Genomic DNA, 16,502 nt, shown 5'->3' on the forward strand with positions numbered 1-16,502 from the left:
CAATCTGTGGTGTAGGATTCAGTCTTGACTTGGTCATCAATCTCTTCCTGAGATCTGAGTCAAACCTCCCCCTGAGGCTTACAGTTAATCTCCCCCAACTCAGTCTTCCCCAGTGAGGAGAGGAAGGCTGGCTTTTAGCTCATTACCCTCAGGAGTTCCAAGTTGGCACCTGGACCAGTAAGCCAATGTCTACGTGTCCAGCCAGTACTGAGGGACATGTTTTTCATGCAAGGACAGTACAGGGAAGGGAGGTAAGACAAGAGGTCCCCCGTCATAGCTAATGGACTTGTGGGTTGCTAGGCCTCATGAGATAGCCAGCAAGATCTGGCCATTACACCCTCTGGGTGTATCTCCCTCTCTGCACCTCATGTCTTCCGTCTCTTGCTGAGCCCAATCCTGACTTTCAAGTGTGCCCCTGCAAGTGTGCAGTTTTGTGCACCCTTCAGCTCAGTGTGAGGGCAAGAAGCCTAGATGCCTAGCCAGTGCCTTTCCAAAAAAATCTTCCAGGATCTTGTCTGTCTGCAACCCCACCTACACTACCTCAGGGAGTTATCAGGAGCAGGCTAAGTTAGTCGGTGACAGTGCCCCACTCCAGAAGCCGACCAACCCTGTGGCATGGCTTTACCCACACATGGAATGTCTCCCTGCCATGTCCCAGTCAGGGAGGCAGGAGAGGACAGAGGGTCCTGACACCACCTCTCTGATCCCTTGTCATAGAGCTCGTCACAGTGGTTGATCCCTTCAGAATGTGAAGTCGGGATATGGCTGTAAGACGCAAGTGGAGAGCAAAGTGACCTCTAGATAGATGTCTGCCCCCCATGGTGCTCCTGAACCTCGGGGTTGTTTCTGGTTTTAGCTTGTTTGTTTTTGTAATGAGGTCTTTCCAAACATCACAGTTAGAATTAGGACAGGCTGGACTGGGACCCTACCTCATGTCTGGTGTCCTAACAAGACCCTGACCTGTGGTTAGTGCACTTGAGTCCAGATCCATGGAACTCTCGGCCACACCCACCCCTGAAGAACTCGATCAATGGGTTCCTTTCAAAACAAGGTCCCCTCAGGGATAGAGTAGTCCCTGAGCCAGGATAGGTCTCCCTCCAGCCTCCTCACTGAGGAGGGTACCACACATCTGGGCTGTATCCGGGGCACAGCTGAGGCCAACAGCAGAGGACTGTACTTGGTCCCTATAGATGAGCCTGCAGCTGATGGAGTTCCTGGGCCACCACTGGTCACATCAAACAGAAGGATAAGCTGCCCCCACACCCCAGGATGGCCTTTCTGTGGTGGTGGGCACAAGCAGAGCCTGGTGGGTGAGGCCTCAGGACAGAGCATCAGACAGAAGCACCTCAGACCCTGGTATTCATTGTGACAGTGACCCAGGGTTCAGTGTGTTCCTGAAAGGATGTATCCATCTTGACACCACAGGCCTGTGCACCTGCCCTCATTTAGAATGAGTTGGTTGATAGGGAGTTAGTGGTCGTGTCAGATTAGTTTGCAGTGTTCAACCGATGACTGGTGTCCTTGCAGAAGGGAAATTCGGAGACACAGAAGTTGGGATGTGGAGGCAGGAGACTGGAGGAGGACAGCCCAGAGCCACAGCAGGAGCAGGAGCACCATGTGTGGGTAACAAGGGCAGGAGACATGATCCGTAGGGAAAGAGCTTCCTCCACCAGCCCTGCCCACTCCTGGAGTTCTTACCTAAGGCAGCAAAAGTGTGAGAGGATTAGTTTTTGATGCTTAAGCCACGGCATGGGGGGGGGGGCTAGACAATATGCTTGGTGCCAATGCCCAGGCATGGAACCAGCTATGTTCTTTCTTTAAAAAAAAAAGCATTTCTCTGTGTAGCCCTGGCTGTCCTGGAACTATTTGTATAGACCAGGCTGGCCTTGAACTCACAGAAATCCACTTGGTGCTGTCTCCATAGTGCTGGGATTAAAGGCGTGCACTACCACTGCCTGGTGTCTGAACTTTTTTTTTTTTTAAAGATTTATTTATTGTATATAAGTACATTGTAGCTGTCTTCAGACACACCAGAAGAGGGCATCAGATCCCATTACAGATGGTTGTGAGCCACCATGTGGTTGCTGGGATTTGAACTCAGGACCTCTGGAAGAGCAGTCAGTGCTCTTAACCAATGAGCCATCTCTCCGGCCAGAATTGAACTATTCTTAAAGCTTGGCCTTACCTGTGTCCTACAGCCTCCCCGGCTTCCGATCTTAGCACCCACCTTGGCTGCTGAGCATGTCTCTGTAACAGGCTGACCGCCGTCTCTGTTCCTAGCCCTCCAGGAGTTCCCCATACGCCTCCCATCAGAACCAACATGGAGCATTCTACGTGGTGGCTCCCAGCCTCATGCTCACAGAACCCATTTTTTTTTTCCTGCTTCTCCAGTGACTCTGATGTCATCCAGGCAGACAGTTATGCCACCTCCAAGCAGCCCATTAGGACTCCTGCACATGCTGGTAGTGGAGCGATTTCTTCCCTCAGGTCTGCAATTTTTCCCTTGCACTACACGCATCCAATTATGATTGCACACATCATTATCAGCGGCCTGAAGGTGTCTCGTGCCATCCAATCAGAGGCACCTAACAGCATCTCTTTCCTGTGTGGGCTGAAGTGCAGGAGGGTGTGGTGACAACAGCTGGCTCTTCTCCCGGCTGGTATGGACACGGGGTTAGCATTCCTGGCTGTCCCGCTAGGGCTCTCACAGACTTCATCCAGCCAAGTACATGGCGACTCTGCCCAGCTAGAATGGAGATACGGGATGCAGAGCCTTTAGCCTTCAGAGATGAGACTTCAGGATGCCTGAGAGCTGGGTGCCAATCTGCTTGACTCTGAGATCCCGAGAACCCTCTAATTAGTACCTTCTCAATCCCCTACCCACCAGGGCAGCACGAAGAACATCTGTCCAGAGGTTGGGTTCTTGGTGTTGAGGCAGTGTGAGCACTCAAACTTGCATTGCAACACAGGCGCCGGCTCGGAGCAGCCTGTTCTTGTCTGTGCTGTGGTTTCACTCCACCCTTCACTCAGTCTTTCCCGTCTGGACTTCAGTGTGGTGCATGGACTCGAAACCGTTAGCATCAGTGCATGGTGACGCTGCCAGCCTCCGCAGTACTGGAGCATACCAATTATTTCTCTTGGCGGGGGGGAGGGGAGAGTGGTTTTGAGATGTCAAGCAGATGCCAGCTTCTGGGGCAGGGCTTGACCTTAGTTAGGCACAAGGAGAGGCCCCACCTATGGTAGGGTGCCACAAGCAATGAATGGCTTTGTTTGTCTCTAGAGTCATTTGTTCACTTCGCCCAGACTGGGCAAGGCACGCCCATCAAAATCCTAAGAACATCTGCATTCCTATAAGGGTCTATAGGGTCACAGCCCTATAAGGGTCACAGCCCATTGCAAGTGTCCTTAGTGAGGTATGACTTTGTTGCCTGCACACTGTTCCGGAATGAGCATCTAGTGAGGCTGGGGACCCAGTGTTCTTACTGGCACATGAGCTCGGGCCTTTTGACCAGTGGCTTGCTAGGCCTCCAAACCCTCAGCTCTGAGGTATTCTGGGCACACAGATCCTGCAAGCAGAATGTCTCCACATGGCTCCAAAGGAACCTTTGAAGTCTTCCAGCCGTGTCTGCGCTCCCTCCTTCAGTGTTCTCTCCCAGCTCAGGCCTTCATTCTGTTAGCAGAGAGTCCCCCCAGCTCCTGTGACCTCCCTCCCAGATCTCAAGGGGAGCTTGGATCCTTTCACCTCTCCATCAGGGCCCCCACGTCTCATTCATACCCACCGATTTATCTGCTGTGGTTTAGGTGTAAAACACCCCAAAGGCTCTCACGCTGGAGGCTTGGTCTGACAGCATCGTTCTGAGGTGCCTGGCACATGATGGTGCCTCAATGGGTTAATAATCCAGAGACGAGTTCACAGATGGGGCCTAGCTGGAGGAAGGATTACTGGGGCTGTCTTTGAAGTATTTAACTGGACCTCCTAGGTCCCTTCCTGCCTCCATCTGCATTCTGGTTATCACGAGGTGAGCCACACTGCCCAATCACATTCTGTCTCCGGGTCATGATGTCCTAACATGGCACACACAAGGTCAGAGGACGTAGAACTCAGTTGTCCTTCCCTTGTTTTCTCAGGCCAGCATGCTGTGAGCTCCAAGATGGACTGAGGTGATATCAGCCCGCTATACATTTCCCTCTCGAGTCAAGCAGCTCTCCAGTAGAAATCACTTGCTGTGAAGAGACTCATGACCTTTTTTTTTTTGTTTGTTTGTTTGTTTTAAAGATTTATTTTACACACACACACACACACACACACACACACACACACTAGCTGTCTTCAGACACACCAGAAGAGGGCATCTGATCCCATTACAGATGATCATAAGCCACCATGTGGCTGCTGGGAATTGAACTTAGGACCTCTGGAAGAGCAGTCAATGCTCTTAAACCACTGAGCCATCTCTCCAGCCTGTCCATGGTAACTCTTACAAAGGAAGACATTTGGTCATACCAGGCCCCCTGTCAATCACAGCTTCTGTCTGTCCTACAGTAACCTTGCTATGTGTATCCTGTTTGCACAACTTCTACTCCTAAACACAGCGTCTGCTTACTCTGGTTGTTCATTGTAGTGAGAAGGGGATTTCCAGCCACTTCTGCTGATTCATCGCCTTTCCTTCTGGATGACACATTGGCCCCTTCTTACACCCTCAGGGGCAGCCTTACCTGCTGCCTTGTACACTGAGCCTTCTAGCATGTCAGGTCTCTGGTGCAAAGCAGGTTTTACTTTGCATGTTTGTTCTGCTTTTGTGGTTTTTGTTTTGTTTTGTTTTGTGAGACAGGATTGGAACTCCCTTAGACCAGGCTGGACTCGAACTTACAGAGATCCACCTGCCCCTGCCTCTCGAGCTTGCCACCATGGCCCGGACATTTCCCATGTTTTCACTGCTATCTTTGGTGCTGGGGTTCCAATCATGGCGGATGTTCGGCAGGCATTCCACCGCTGAGTTGCAGGTTTGTTCTCGAGGTCCTGTGTGGCACAGGAGGGTGAGCCCACTAACTATTCATCTCACCACCTCCTCCCCAGCTCTGTGAGCTCGCCGGAGGCCCCTCACAGGCCTTATCACCGGGGTTCAAAAGTCTGTCTGAGGAGTCTCGAGGTGGCTTGAAGGTGACTGCGGTTCAACAGACCTCAGCACTGTGTCAACACGTGAACGCGTTCCTGCAGCCTGGTGCTGACACTCAAAACCTTTGATCATAGGAGACCGAGCCGTGGGAACGTTTGCCCGAAGCCGGGCTGAGCAACACAGAAGGGTGGATGCCAGGTAAGGCCTGACTCTCCCACCTAGGTGCTGTGACTCAGCGAACGTGGTAACTCCCGTGCCCTAGATCAGAAAGACTTTCCCAGGCTAGCTCAGGTCAGGTCTGTCACAGGCTACCAGCTGGATCACTTCAGCTATGAATTGTTCGGGATGACCCACTCCTACACGAATCAGTTGGCTGCGGAGGTGTGTCCCTGCATTCTCAAGTGTTCATTGCTGTGCTGGCAGCACCAGGGTATGTAAGTGTGGCTTCCTCACCTGCCTCAAAAGAAAACTGCCCCAGAAGAAGCTGCCCCTGGAAGTCACGTGGCCCTCCGTCTGGCCAATGGGCAACAGCGTGGAACGTGGCCCAGCTGCTGATTGGCTCAGATGAATAAGAAACTTGGGGAGAACTACCGAACAAAAAGAGGACCCATCAGAATAGGAGCCAGGCTGGAAAGTAAAGCAGAGAGAGCCACGAGGTGGGGACCCAGCGGCAGGGAAGTCGGGTTAAGGTTAAGCCGCATGGTTAGCCAACTGCCTAGCAAAAGGTTAACAGCCTTACGCTATACAGATGCCTCCACGTCTTTATCATTAAACCTCAAGCGGGATCCCCAAAAGCCCATACAATAACGAATAACTGTTTTTGCGATGCTGGGAGTCTGGAGCAGTTTATAAACGGTTCAATGGCTAAAAGATGCTTGCCCTCATTCCCGATGACCTGCGTTCAACCCCAGGGAGCAACGTGGTGGAAGGAGAGAATCACCTCCAGCAGGTTGTCCTGACCTCCATATGTGCACCGTGCATGCGTGCATATACTCATGAACACATACACCAGTAAATAAATGTAGACGTTAGATAAACACATCGCTTGCCTTTTCTTGGCATATCTACACCGTAACTGTGATTTGTCTGTTTCGATTTTTTTTGAGACAGGGTTTCTCTGTGTAGCCTGGATGTCCTGGAACTCTATAGACCAGGCAGGCCTCAACCTCCTGCGTCCTGGGATAAAAGGCATGTGCCACCACCGCCTAATGTGACTGTGATTTTTAAACAAAGGGAAAAAAATTTCAAAACTAAGGAGACAGTTTGTATATATAGCCTCTAAAAATATATATTTAGAGAGATCATATAGAGTTTTCTGAAAATAATTATTTGGAAAGAAACAAAATACAATGCAGTTTGGGAATCACAAAAGAAGCTGCTCAACTCCATCCTCCCCGTCACAGAGAGGGATTTCCTTCGTGGTCCCAAACAGATTCAGAAGGTGAAGTATTTGGTGAAGGGGCCACAGACTCAGAAGTAGGTTAGCTCATCATGTTTTTCCTTGTTGGTCTGGTAAGAAGCCAAGGTCAAAGGCTTGTTCTCATGAGGGAGGGCTTCAAACACCCTCAAGTGCACATATTTATCTTCACCAACATCAACCTGGAGGGAAGAGAGAGATGGCCTGTGAGGGGAAGGTGAGGTTCCAGCCCCAGGCTTAACCCAGCTTTAGAAAGCTGAGGGAGAACAGGGCACCGGCAACCTAGCCAGTGATAATGTTTGTCTCCTCCTTTAAAGCCGGGAACCCCAGCACCCCAAATTCATCCTCTCAGAGCCTGTACGTGTCCTCCTAAGGGGTGCTCTGAGGGAAGTTTCAGGACACTGTGTTCTACTCTGAGGCTATGTCCCCAGTCCTCCCCAAACTACTATAAAGTACTCACCTTGATGAAGAAGTTGGTGCCCGCCACTAACTGTCTCTTGAAGGATACTGCTTTAAAGACATCGAACTTCTGGTTTGCTTGCTCTTCAAGCTGAGACTTCACCTGGACGGTAGGAGAGAAGGAAGGACTCAGATTTATCCATAGGTGCCTTTCGGCCTCTCTCTGAGCCCCCCTGCCAACCTTCCACAGCGGCGTTCCTCATTACGGGGGACATGGTAAGCTGTTGGCCCCACTGATAAAGGCTTCACGGCCTCTATTTTGAGACAGGGTCTCACTGTGTAGCCGTGGTTGGCACGGAACCATGCAGACCAGGCTGGCTTCAAACTCAGAGATTTGCCCGTCTCTGCCCCCAGAGTGTTGACGTGGCACTTAGCCAGGGTTCCCTTGCCTGGTCCGTGCATTTGTACCAATTCCTCCTTTTCAGGGTCTCATAGAGCTGACTCGCTCTTCCTTGGCCACTTCTGTCAGAGCAGAGCTGGGGCAGCCCAGCTTAGTGGACAAGGTCCTGGGCTTGGGAGCTGAACCCAAGGACATGCTAAACTTTTCTTCTCTTGATGATACCCTGAACCTCCCTAGCTTGTCCAGAATCTCTGCTCTGCTAACAGCCACAGGGAGGGCTGTCCTTCTTGGGGGTGAGGGGGGATAGTGGTGGTGGTATGGGGTAAGTTCTGTCACTGCCTTCCAGAATTCTCTGGGACCACCGGATCCCTCTACGTATCCCAGGGCGAGTTTCCTAAGAGGTGAGTGGTCCTCTTGCATACAAGCGGCAGAAGACTCGCCCTATTCCCGGCCCTGAATCCTCCAACCAAGCCCAGAGCCCCAGCTCCCAGTCATACTTGCGGCCGCGCCTGAAACCGGCTGCAGGACGCGGGCCGGTCTGAACAGGCGGGTCCCTGAGGCCTCCAGGTCCCCGCAGGCCATGGTCCTGCTGGCCTGACCTGGGCCCAGCCTCACCTTGTTGGCGATCTCCTGCGTCTCGGCCGTGGCCGGCATTGTGGCGGATGGCCCGCCACACATCATCTTGGCAGCAGTGGTCGGAGTAGCACAGAGAACCTAAGGAGAGAGCCAACTAGAAGACCTGAGTGCCTGGACCCTAGAAAAACCCGGCTTGGCTCCGCCCCCGGGACTGGTGGCACGTGACAGCGACGGGGCGGGGCGCCGCACCCTCTCTTTACTGTCTCCACCCTCGGTTTCAGGCAGAGTCAGGAGACCCAGGCTGGGCGTGGGCGGAGGGTGAGGCTTGGTGGATGCTTCACGATCCCTTCCCTGAATGTCACTAAGAGAGCTTGGGAGGCTGAAGTCCTGATTGCTCCCTCAATGGTCGTGAACTGATTGTAGGAATATTGTAGGCTTAGGGACCTCCCGGTCCTCACAGGATGCAGAGATGTGAGAGGGAGTCCTAGTCTTTCCATGAGGGACACGAAGTCCAGCCTTGGCCAATCTCAATTTCCTCTTGCCCTGTAGACATGAAGTGGGGGGCTGGGTGAGTCCCCTATCCCTCCTTCCATGGAGTGGGTACAAAAACGGATGAATGAGGACCTAGAAGTCTTAGGTCCCTGTTTCTCCTCCCCACTCCCCCAACACACATATCTGTCCCGTCGTGTCCTCTCCTCCCTCACGTGGACTGATAGCCCCATGAAATAAAAGCTCATTTGGGAATCCCATTCTTTCTGAATGAAATGGGTGTAGGACTAGCCTTGCTGGGCGGTAGGCGGGGCTTAGGTAGCCCCACCACCAGGCACAAAGCTGGCAGAAAGGCAGAAAGTCCATTCTCTCTGGCCCTGCACAGGCTGGGAACGAGAACTCCTGATATGCCCTCAGTCGGTACTCTAGCCTAAGTGACTTTCAAACCTATGTTTCCATTTGCAAGTCAGAATTTGATAGCGGGATGTGATGGTGAACACCTGCTCTCCTGGCGCCTGAGAGGCTCAGCAAGCTAGCCTGACTATGCATTGAGACCATGGCTTTAAAAAATAAAAATAAAAATAATTTGGGACTGCAGAGGTAGCTCATGGTAAAGTGCTTGCCACGGAAGTGTGAACCCAGTTAAAAGCGCCAAGTGGGGGTCATAAGAGAGAGAGAGAGAGAGAGAGAGAGAGAGAGGGAGGGAGGGAGGGAGAGAGGGAGGGAGGGAGGGAGGGGAGGGGAGGGGAGGAGGGGAGAGGAGAGGAGAGACTGGCCATGACCACATGGAGAGAGAGGGAGGAAGGGAATGAAGAGAGAGGGGGATCAGGAACAAGAGGAGAGAGCAAGAGAGAGAGGAAGGGGCAAGCAGCCCCCTTTATACTGAGCCAGGCATACCTGGCTGTTGCTGGGTAACTGTGGGGCGGAGCCTAGATGAAATGCCAACAGGCCAGACATACATGGCTTGTGGTGGTGCCAAACTAAGACAAGTTGGTTCCAGACACTGGAGTGTTGCTAGGGTTGGCCTGACCATGCTTTTGTTTGGAGGAATGTGGATTTAGGATTAGAAAAGCAATCGAATACTTAACAGTTCATAGGGCCACTGCAGCAGGGATATGGAAGACAGTGGTGATGAGGGTGATTTGAACTTTGGGGGTGTCTAGCCCAAGAGGTTTCAGAGGACAAGACTGTTTGTATGTGGCCTAGAGACTGTTCTTGCGATGTTTTGGCTAAGAATGTGGCTGGTTGCTTTTTGCCCTTGTCTAAAAGGGTTTTCCTGAGGCTAGATTGAAGACTTTTGAATTAGTTGAGTTGGCAGAGGAAATTTCCAAACAGCCTAGTATTGACTCTCTCGTGTGGTTGTCAGAGTTCACTCTTATGAAAATCTATAATGAGAAGGAGAGATATGAGGAAGGAAAGATACAAAATACACAGTTCAAGAAGAAAAGGGGGCTCCAAGAAGCAGAACGAAACTAAATCCTGGTGGGGTTTTTTTGTTGTTGTTTGTTTGTTTGTTTTGGTTTTTGGTTTTTTTTGTTGTTGTTGTTGTTTTTTTCTTCAGAAGTTAAACAGTTGAAAGGAAAGCCAGATGTTAGATAAAGGGAGTGGTGACTTCAAGGCAAGATTCCACCCAACTAAGATTTCAAGCTGTGAAAAGAAATTAAAAGAAAACTTACAGTCAGGTGTGGTGGAAATTAAAAGAAAACTTACAGCCAGGTGGGGTGGTACACCCCTTTAACCCCAGCTGTAGGTGTGAAGCCAGCTTGTCTACAGATCAAGTTTTAGGACCTCCAAGTTTAGGCAGTGGAGAAAACCATCAAAAACAGAAAGCTAGTGAAGATGTCACTGAACAAGGGGGCCATGTTCCAGCCTCCGCAAGCAGAACTTGGCAGCTTCGGTCACATGGTTCTGGCTGTAGAATCAAGGATAGAAGAAAAGGGTTTATGTACTCTCCCTCTGAGGCTAAGGGAAGCTGCTGAGGCCAGGCATGTGTCATGGCTGTCCATGCATGGAGGCCTCGAGGCCAGTATATAAAGCTGTGAAGCCTGGATTGCCTTGGAGACCCCAAGATGTTGGAGGTACCCGAGTCCTGGAATATCTGCTGAGGAAAGCTGCTAACAGGGAGTGGAGCCAGCCCAAGAGAGAGACTGCTGCAGCCAACACAGCTGAAAGAATTTGAGATCTGTGGAGATACAGAGTTTGGACTTTGCACACCTGGTTTTCGGTCTTGCTTTTGTCCAGGATTTCCTGACTATGCTCCACTTTCTCCCTTTTGGAAAGGCAATGTGTGTCCTGTGCTATTATGTATTGGAAGTATGTCATCTGCTTCCTGCTTTTGACTTTTACAGGGGCTTACAGTTGAGCGATTACATGGGTCTCAAAAGTGACTCTGAACTTCATATTTTTAAACAAGCTTGAGACTGTTTACGGACTATTGGGATTTTGAAGTTGGACTTCTGCAGCACCATGTCTACTTGCAAGCCACCATGCTTCTGGAATGATGATAATGGACTAAACCTCTGAAACTGTAACCCAGCCCCGGTTAAGTGGTTTTATAAGAGTTGCCTTGGTCATGGTGCCTCATCACAGAAAACAACAACAAAACTCTAAGACACAGGCAAAGCGCCCATGCACATTAAAGAAAAATCAAGACAGGTGGGATGGCTGGCTCTTATAATTCCTGAATTCTGGCTTCCATGTGCTTGTATCCGTGTGTGCATCTGTGCACATTCACACATGCCCTCATACATATAATAATAAAGAACTGACTGAATTGACTGCAGCTTAAATTCCAACCTCAGTAACTCTCTGTTTGGAAGGAAAGGAGTAAGTGTTTATATTATACATTATATGTAAGTATAACCCAGTTAAGGGTTTGTTGATGCTTTGTCACGGCCATGACTAGTGGAAAACGTCATGAGCCATGAAGCTGTTTCACAGTCCAGCGGAGCTGAGCCAGATGCTGCCTTTGCTACTGTGCTGTCTCTCTTTTTTAAGATTTATTCATTTTATGCATATGAGAACACTGTTGCTGTCTTCAGACACCCGAAGAAGGCATTGGATCCCTTACAGATGGTTGTGAGCCACCATGTGGTTGCTGGGAATTGAACTCAGGACCTCTGGGAGAGCGGTCAGGGTTCTTAACCACTAAGCCATCTCTCTAGCTCTATCTCAGATATATATGGTGTATATATAAGATGTATATGCATATATATAAGTACATATATATTTAGGGAGGTTGTGAGGAAGGCATAAGAGAGAGAAAAGGTAAATGGAGTTGGCTTCGTATAAATGCTCTGATAGTTAACTTTGTGAAGCAGTTCTGGAGCCCGGACAAGAACACCAAGTCACACACAGAGGTAGGTGACATGGTGGCTGCCACACAGGCGAAAATGTCCCAAGAGGGTTTTTGGCCTTGGACCTGGAGCATTCTAACTCCCAGTCACTGGTGTCACCTGTTGGACTTAGGACACACAGGTGTGGCTTCCTGCTGTGTGGGACTGTAGCTGACAGTTCTGTAGCCACAAGTCACCTTTCTGTATGTGGCAATATCCTCTCACGTCCCATGCGGCTAGACATTCATCCCTAGGTCGGAAGAAGACAGGGCTGAATGTCGGGGTCACAGGTCTTCGGGAGAGACAGGAGCAATTCTGAGACATTAAGAAGCGAATCCCTAGATCCTGGCAATTATTGTCCCAGGGGCTCCCCCTCTACCTACGGAGGCAGCGGAGACTTGTAGGTAAGTGTCCTCCTTTACCTCTGTCACCCAGAGCAAACAACACTCCTGTGGATCCCAAAGTGCTCTCTCTCTCCTTCAGAGCCCCTCATGCTGGCCACCGAAGCTGTCTCTTTCCCTCTCTCCTCCAGTACCCTGGCCTGGAGATCCACTTGCCTCTCTCTGCCCCCAGAGGGCTAAGATGAAAGGTATGTGCCAGAATGGCCTACTCTCTGTGAGCAAGAGGAGGTCCCTACCTAAAGGGGCTTCACGTTTCGGTGGCAGCAGAGCCAGCAATAAAAGGCCTGTAATCCCAGCTACCCCGAAAGCTGAGGCGGGAGAATCTAAAGGCGGGAGAATCTAAAGGCATGGCTAATTGAGTTCGGTTTCACCCAGTCCACAGGGATTAATGAGTTCACGGCTAGCCTGGGCAATTTACACCCTGGGTCAGAATGGAAACTGAATGAAAGAGCCTGGGGTACCACTCACTGGTAAAGGTTTTGTCTAGTAAAATAGGTAAGGAATCCAGCCTTCTGGGGCCAGTTCTAGTCCCGAGGCCTTTGCCTGCCTGCCTCTGTCTCTACCCCCACGATGACACACTGACTCCCTCACACAGTGAGCCCTGGATAAACAGTCTCACTTGTTTTCTCTGAGGCTGGCCTGTTTGTTTCCACAGGTGTCTGCCTCCTACCCGGAAAGTGTGGGCACCCACAAGGCAGCAAGAACAGAGAACTCTCTGTCTGCTGGGGAAATCCAGAAGACACAGGCCACACTGCAATCCTCGTCTGTCAGGAACAGTCAGCAGCTGTAGCCGAGAAACAAACTACTCCTCCATGGTCCACGCCTCCTGGTTTCGTCCATGTTTCTAAGATTAAAAAAGAACTTCTGCTCATCTCTAGTTCATAGCCACAGCCACATAAAACTTCTTACTGGGCCAGGTGTGATGGTTCCTGAGGCAGAGGCAGGTGGATCTCTGTGAGTTTGTGGCCAGCCTGTTTTACAAATATAGTTCCAGGGCAGCCAGGAGAGTTACAAAGAGAAACCCTGGACTACAGAGATGGTTTAGCGGTTCAGAGCACTGGCTGCTCTTCCGGAGGTCCTGAGTTCAAAGAGAAACCCTCTCTCCAAAAATTAAAAACCAAACAAACAAAACTTTCTTGCTGGCCCACATTCTCTGTCTCCAGACTCGGGAAGCTGAGTCAGGAGCAGCTTGAGATCAACACCAGCGTGGGCTACACTAGGAGGTCAGGTGTCAAAATTAAAAACAGACAGGGACTAGAGAGAAGGTTCAGAGAGTGAAGTGCTTTCTGCACCAAGTGTGGGGACCAGAGTGTAGATCTCTAAAATGCCCATAAATGCTGGGTAAGCATCATGGTTCTCACAAGGTACAGAGACATGGTGGGCTATTTAAAGAAGCTGTGGAACCAACCGGCTGTCTAGACTCACTACACTGGTAAGTTCCGAGGGAACTAAGAGAACCTGCCTCATTGAGCAAGATGGAGAGCAAGCCGAGGAAGGCACCGGACATCTACCTTGGGCCTCCCCACATGTTCGTGAACACACATACCTACAGTACACCCATGCATGTTTGTGTATACATACACACACAAAGAAAAAAAATTAAAAACAAAATCAAATGTACACATTCCTTCCCTTGACTTACCCAATCTTGTGAACCCTCTGCCCCCTCAGAGAAGGCTCATATAGAGGGGTCCCAATAAAGTCACTGTCTGCTTTCTGTGGTGTCCCTTGCCAGTCAGCCTAGTGCAACCCCAGCATGAGAGACAGCAGGCTGATTGGTCCAGATGCTCCCTATTCTGCAACTACTCATCCCCTATTTTCTGTTGTTTCTGCCCCTTGGTACTGGGCAGTGCCAGGGGTCCAGTCCCAGCAGTCAAACTGGTCCCAGCAGAGGAGATGAGGGCAGGTAGAAGAGTACTGAATGAATGAGTCAGAGACCATGGCTGGTGAATCATATATGTCTGACTGACTAGCCACCAGGATGTTTCTTTTTTTTTTTTAATATTTATTGATTGATTGTATATGAGTACACTGTTGCTGTCTTCAGACACACTAGAAGAGGGCATCTATTTCATTACAGATGGTTGTGCCACCATGTGATTGCTGGGATTTGAACTCAGGACATCTGGAAGAGCAGTCAGTGCTCTTAACCACTGAGCTATCTCTCCAGCCCCAGGATGTTTCTTTACCTACACAGATTCTACATAAAAAAAAAAAAAAAAAAAAAAAAAAAAAGAGGCAAACTTAAGATTTCAAAAGAAATGTAGATCACATCACTTTTGTCCCCGGACAAATGTTACAGGTACAGGCATTATCACACCCAAATCAGTTTAGACTACCTGAGCATTTACAACGTGACATTCTGGAAAGTGAACCATTAAACAGAGAGAAAAACATCTGAGTCAGTCTAGGCAGGTTCCCAGGCCTTGAACACTGCACAGTGATTGAGGTGCAGCTCGGGAGTTAGCCTGGCTTAAAAGTTAGAAAGCTCCCCCAGGCTGCGGGCTAGCCTCTTCTATTCATTTGTCCTCTCTATGTCTTTTAGTTAAAAGACCTCATCATAACTTAATGTGAGCCCGTCGGTTTATGATTTGCAAATTCTTCTATTTCTTTTATGTTAATTTTATATCATTTTTATATATTATCAAAGGTTGTTGCAGGCAAACTAAATTTGTTATTAAGTTTTTATTTTCCAGGGGCAATGTCCTGTGGGAGGAAGCCAGTAATCTGTTCTGTTGCCAACCCCGTTGTTTCTGAGTTTGCTTAGGGGCAGGTGTGCCAAGGGAAATTTGGGGCTATCCAACCTTTTTTGTGCTTTTCACGATCTCTGTGGCAAGGAAGATTCTTGAGTAAGGCCAGATAAAGTTACTTCTGGGGAAATGACAGAAGTGAATCACAATGTAATCAAAAGTTCCCCACCTATGCCACATGGAGAGATCAGAAACCTAAGGCTAAAGACAACACAGTGGGGGCTGGAGATATGGCTCAGCGGTTAAGAGCACTGACTGCTCTTCCAGAGGTCCTGAGTTCAAACCCCAGCAAGCACTTGGTGGCTCACAACCATCTCTAATGGGATCTGATGCCCTCTTCTGGTGTGTCTGAAGACAGCTATAGTGTTCTTATACATAATAAATAAATTTTTTTTTAAAAAAAAAAAGGAGAACCAACAGCAAGACAATGACTAATTACCATCTTTGTTCTTGACATCTGTAAACTTAGAAAACATCAGAGACTGGACATTTAGGACCAGGACCTCCTCTCCCTGGCTGGTACGTAATAAGCAAGCTGAGAGCTCATATCTCATCTGAGTCCTCTTTTCTGTGTGTCTATCCTGTATTCCCTCACCTCCCCTAGTTGGAGTTTCAGCACCGAAGGCAAGCAGGACTTGGCATACACACATATATATATAATTAGATCTATTTACTATGTGATGTGTAAGTATAGTCTGACATTTAATATTAGTAGTTTCAGACAGCTTGCCTAAGTCAAAGAAACTGGGATGCCCTGAAAAATTGCGGCCATAACACTGGTGTAGCTTATCAATTTTTTTTGTTAGTCAGTAAATTCAGATTCTGAACAACTGGCCCGCCATCTTTTCCAGCGTCTAGCTTTTCAAATACACCCTCCTTCCTTACCTGATACTTTGATCCTGGGCTTAGCTGTGCCTATGGTCTGGCAGTGAACTGGGAAAGTTATGGTAACACTAAGTCCAAATGTCCCCTGGTCTTGGGAATTTTCCCAGCAAGTCATCAGACCTGTGGGTAGCCTTGGGAAAACACCATGGTCACACTAACAGGATCTGTAATTGTTTTGTATAGTAATCTAACATTAGGCTATATGGAAAATATTCCCCATTGTGTCACTGTCTTTCTCTAGTGTATGTGCTTATCTGTTTGGGATAGGTGGCCTGCATCTTGTCCCATAATCTGGATCGTGACAGCCTTCTAGCTTTTCTCTGTCCAGGAAGAGAGGCTTGACGGGGTGGATTTCCCTGGGGACTGGGTATTAGGGTTCGGGTAAGGTGTTTTGGGTAAATCTTCCAGTTCTCAGAGGTGTAGGGTTTGTCTCACACCCTCTCCTCCCTTAACATGGCTGACGATGCTCAGCAAAGGACAGCTCCACGCAGCCCTCCATAGTTGAGTGGTGCAGCTGAGGACAAGCTGGACCAAACCAAGATCTCCCTGTAATGCAGCCACTCCTGATGCAGTAAAGGGAGACAATGCTTTGGCCTTCCCAAGAATCAGAAATGCCCCAGCCTTGCGCCAGGCCGCCATCCTCTCTGCGGGATGCAGTTGCACCTTCCCGGCCACTGAGAGGTGGTAGCGAACACCTCAGAACGTTTGACGTTTAGCAGTGTTGTGTCGCCTC

General features: G+C 49.5%; 1 protein-coding gene across 1 annotated transcript; it reads right to left on the minus strand.

The window, feature by feature from the left end:
* Positions 1 to 6,385: 6,385 nt before the first annotated feature.
* Positions 6,386 to 8,104, minus strand: CSTB (cystatin B). Its single transcript, XM_080938380.1, has 3 exons — positions 7,949 to 8,104; positions 6,995 to 7,096; positions 6,386 to 6,716 (listed from the first exon to the last, which is right to left on the minus strand). Exons 1-3 carry the CDS (start codon positions 8,012 to 8,014, stop codon positions 6,588 to 6,590), a joined length of 297 nt encoding a protein of 98 aa, XP_080794506.1. The 5' UTR covers positions 8,015 to 8,104; the 3' UTR covers positions 6,386 to 6,587.
* Between the last annotated feature and the right edge of the window lie 8,398 nt (positions 8,105 to 16,502).

The sequence above is a fragment of the Micromys minutus genome (genome assembly GCF_963924665.1).
Source record: "Micromys minutus genome assembly, chromosome: 25".
NCBI classification, from domain to species: Eukaryota; Metazoa; Chordata; class Mammalia; order Rodentia; family Muridae; genus Micromys; species Micromys minutus.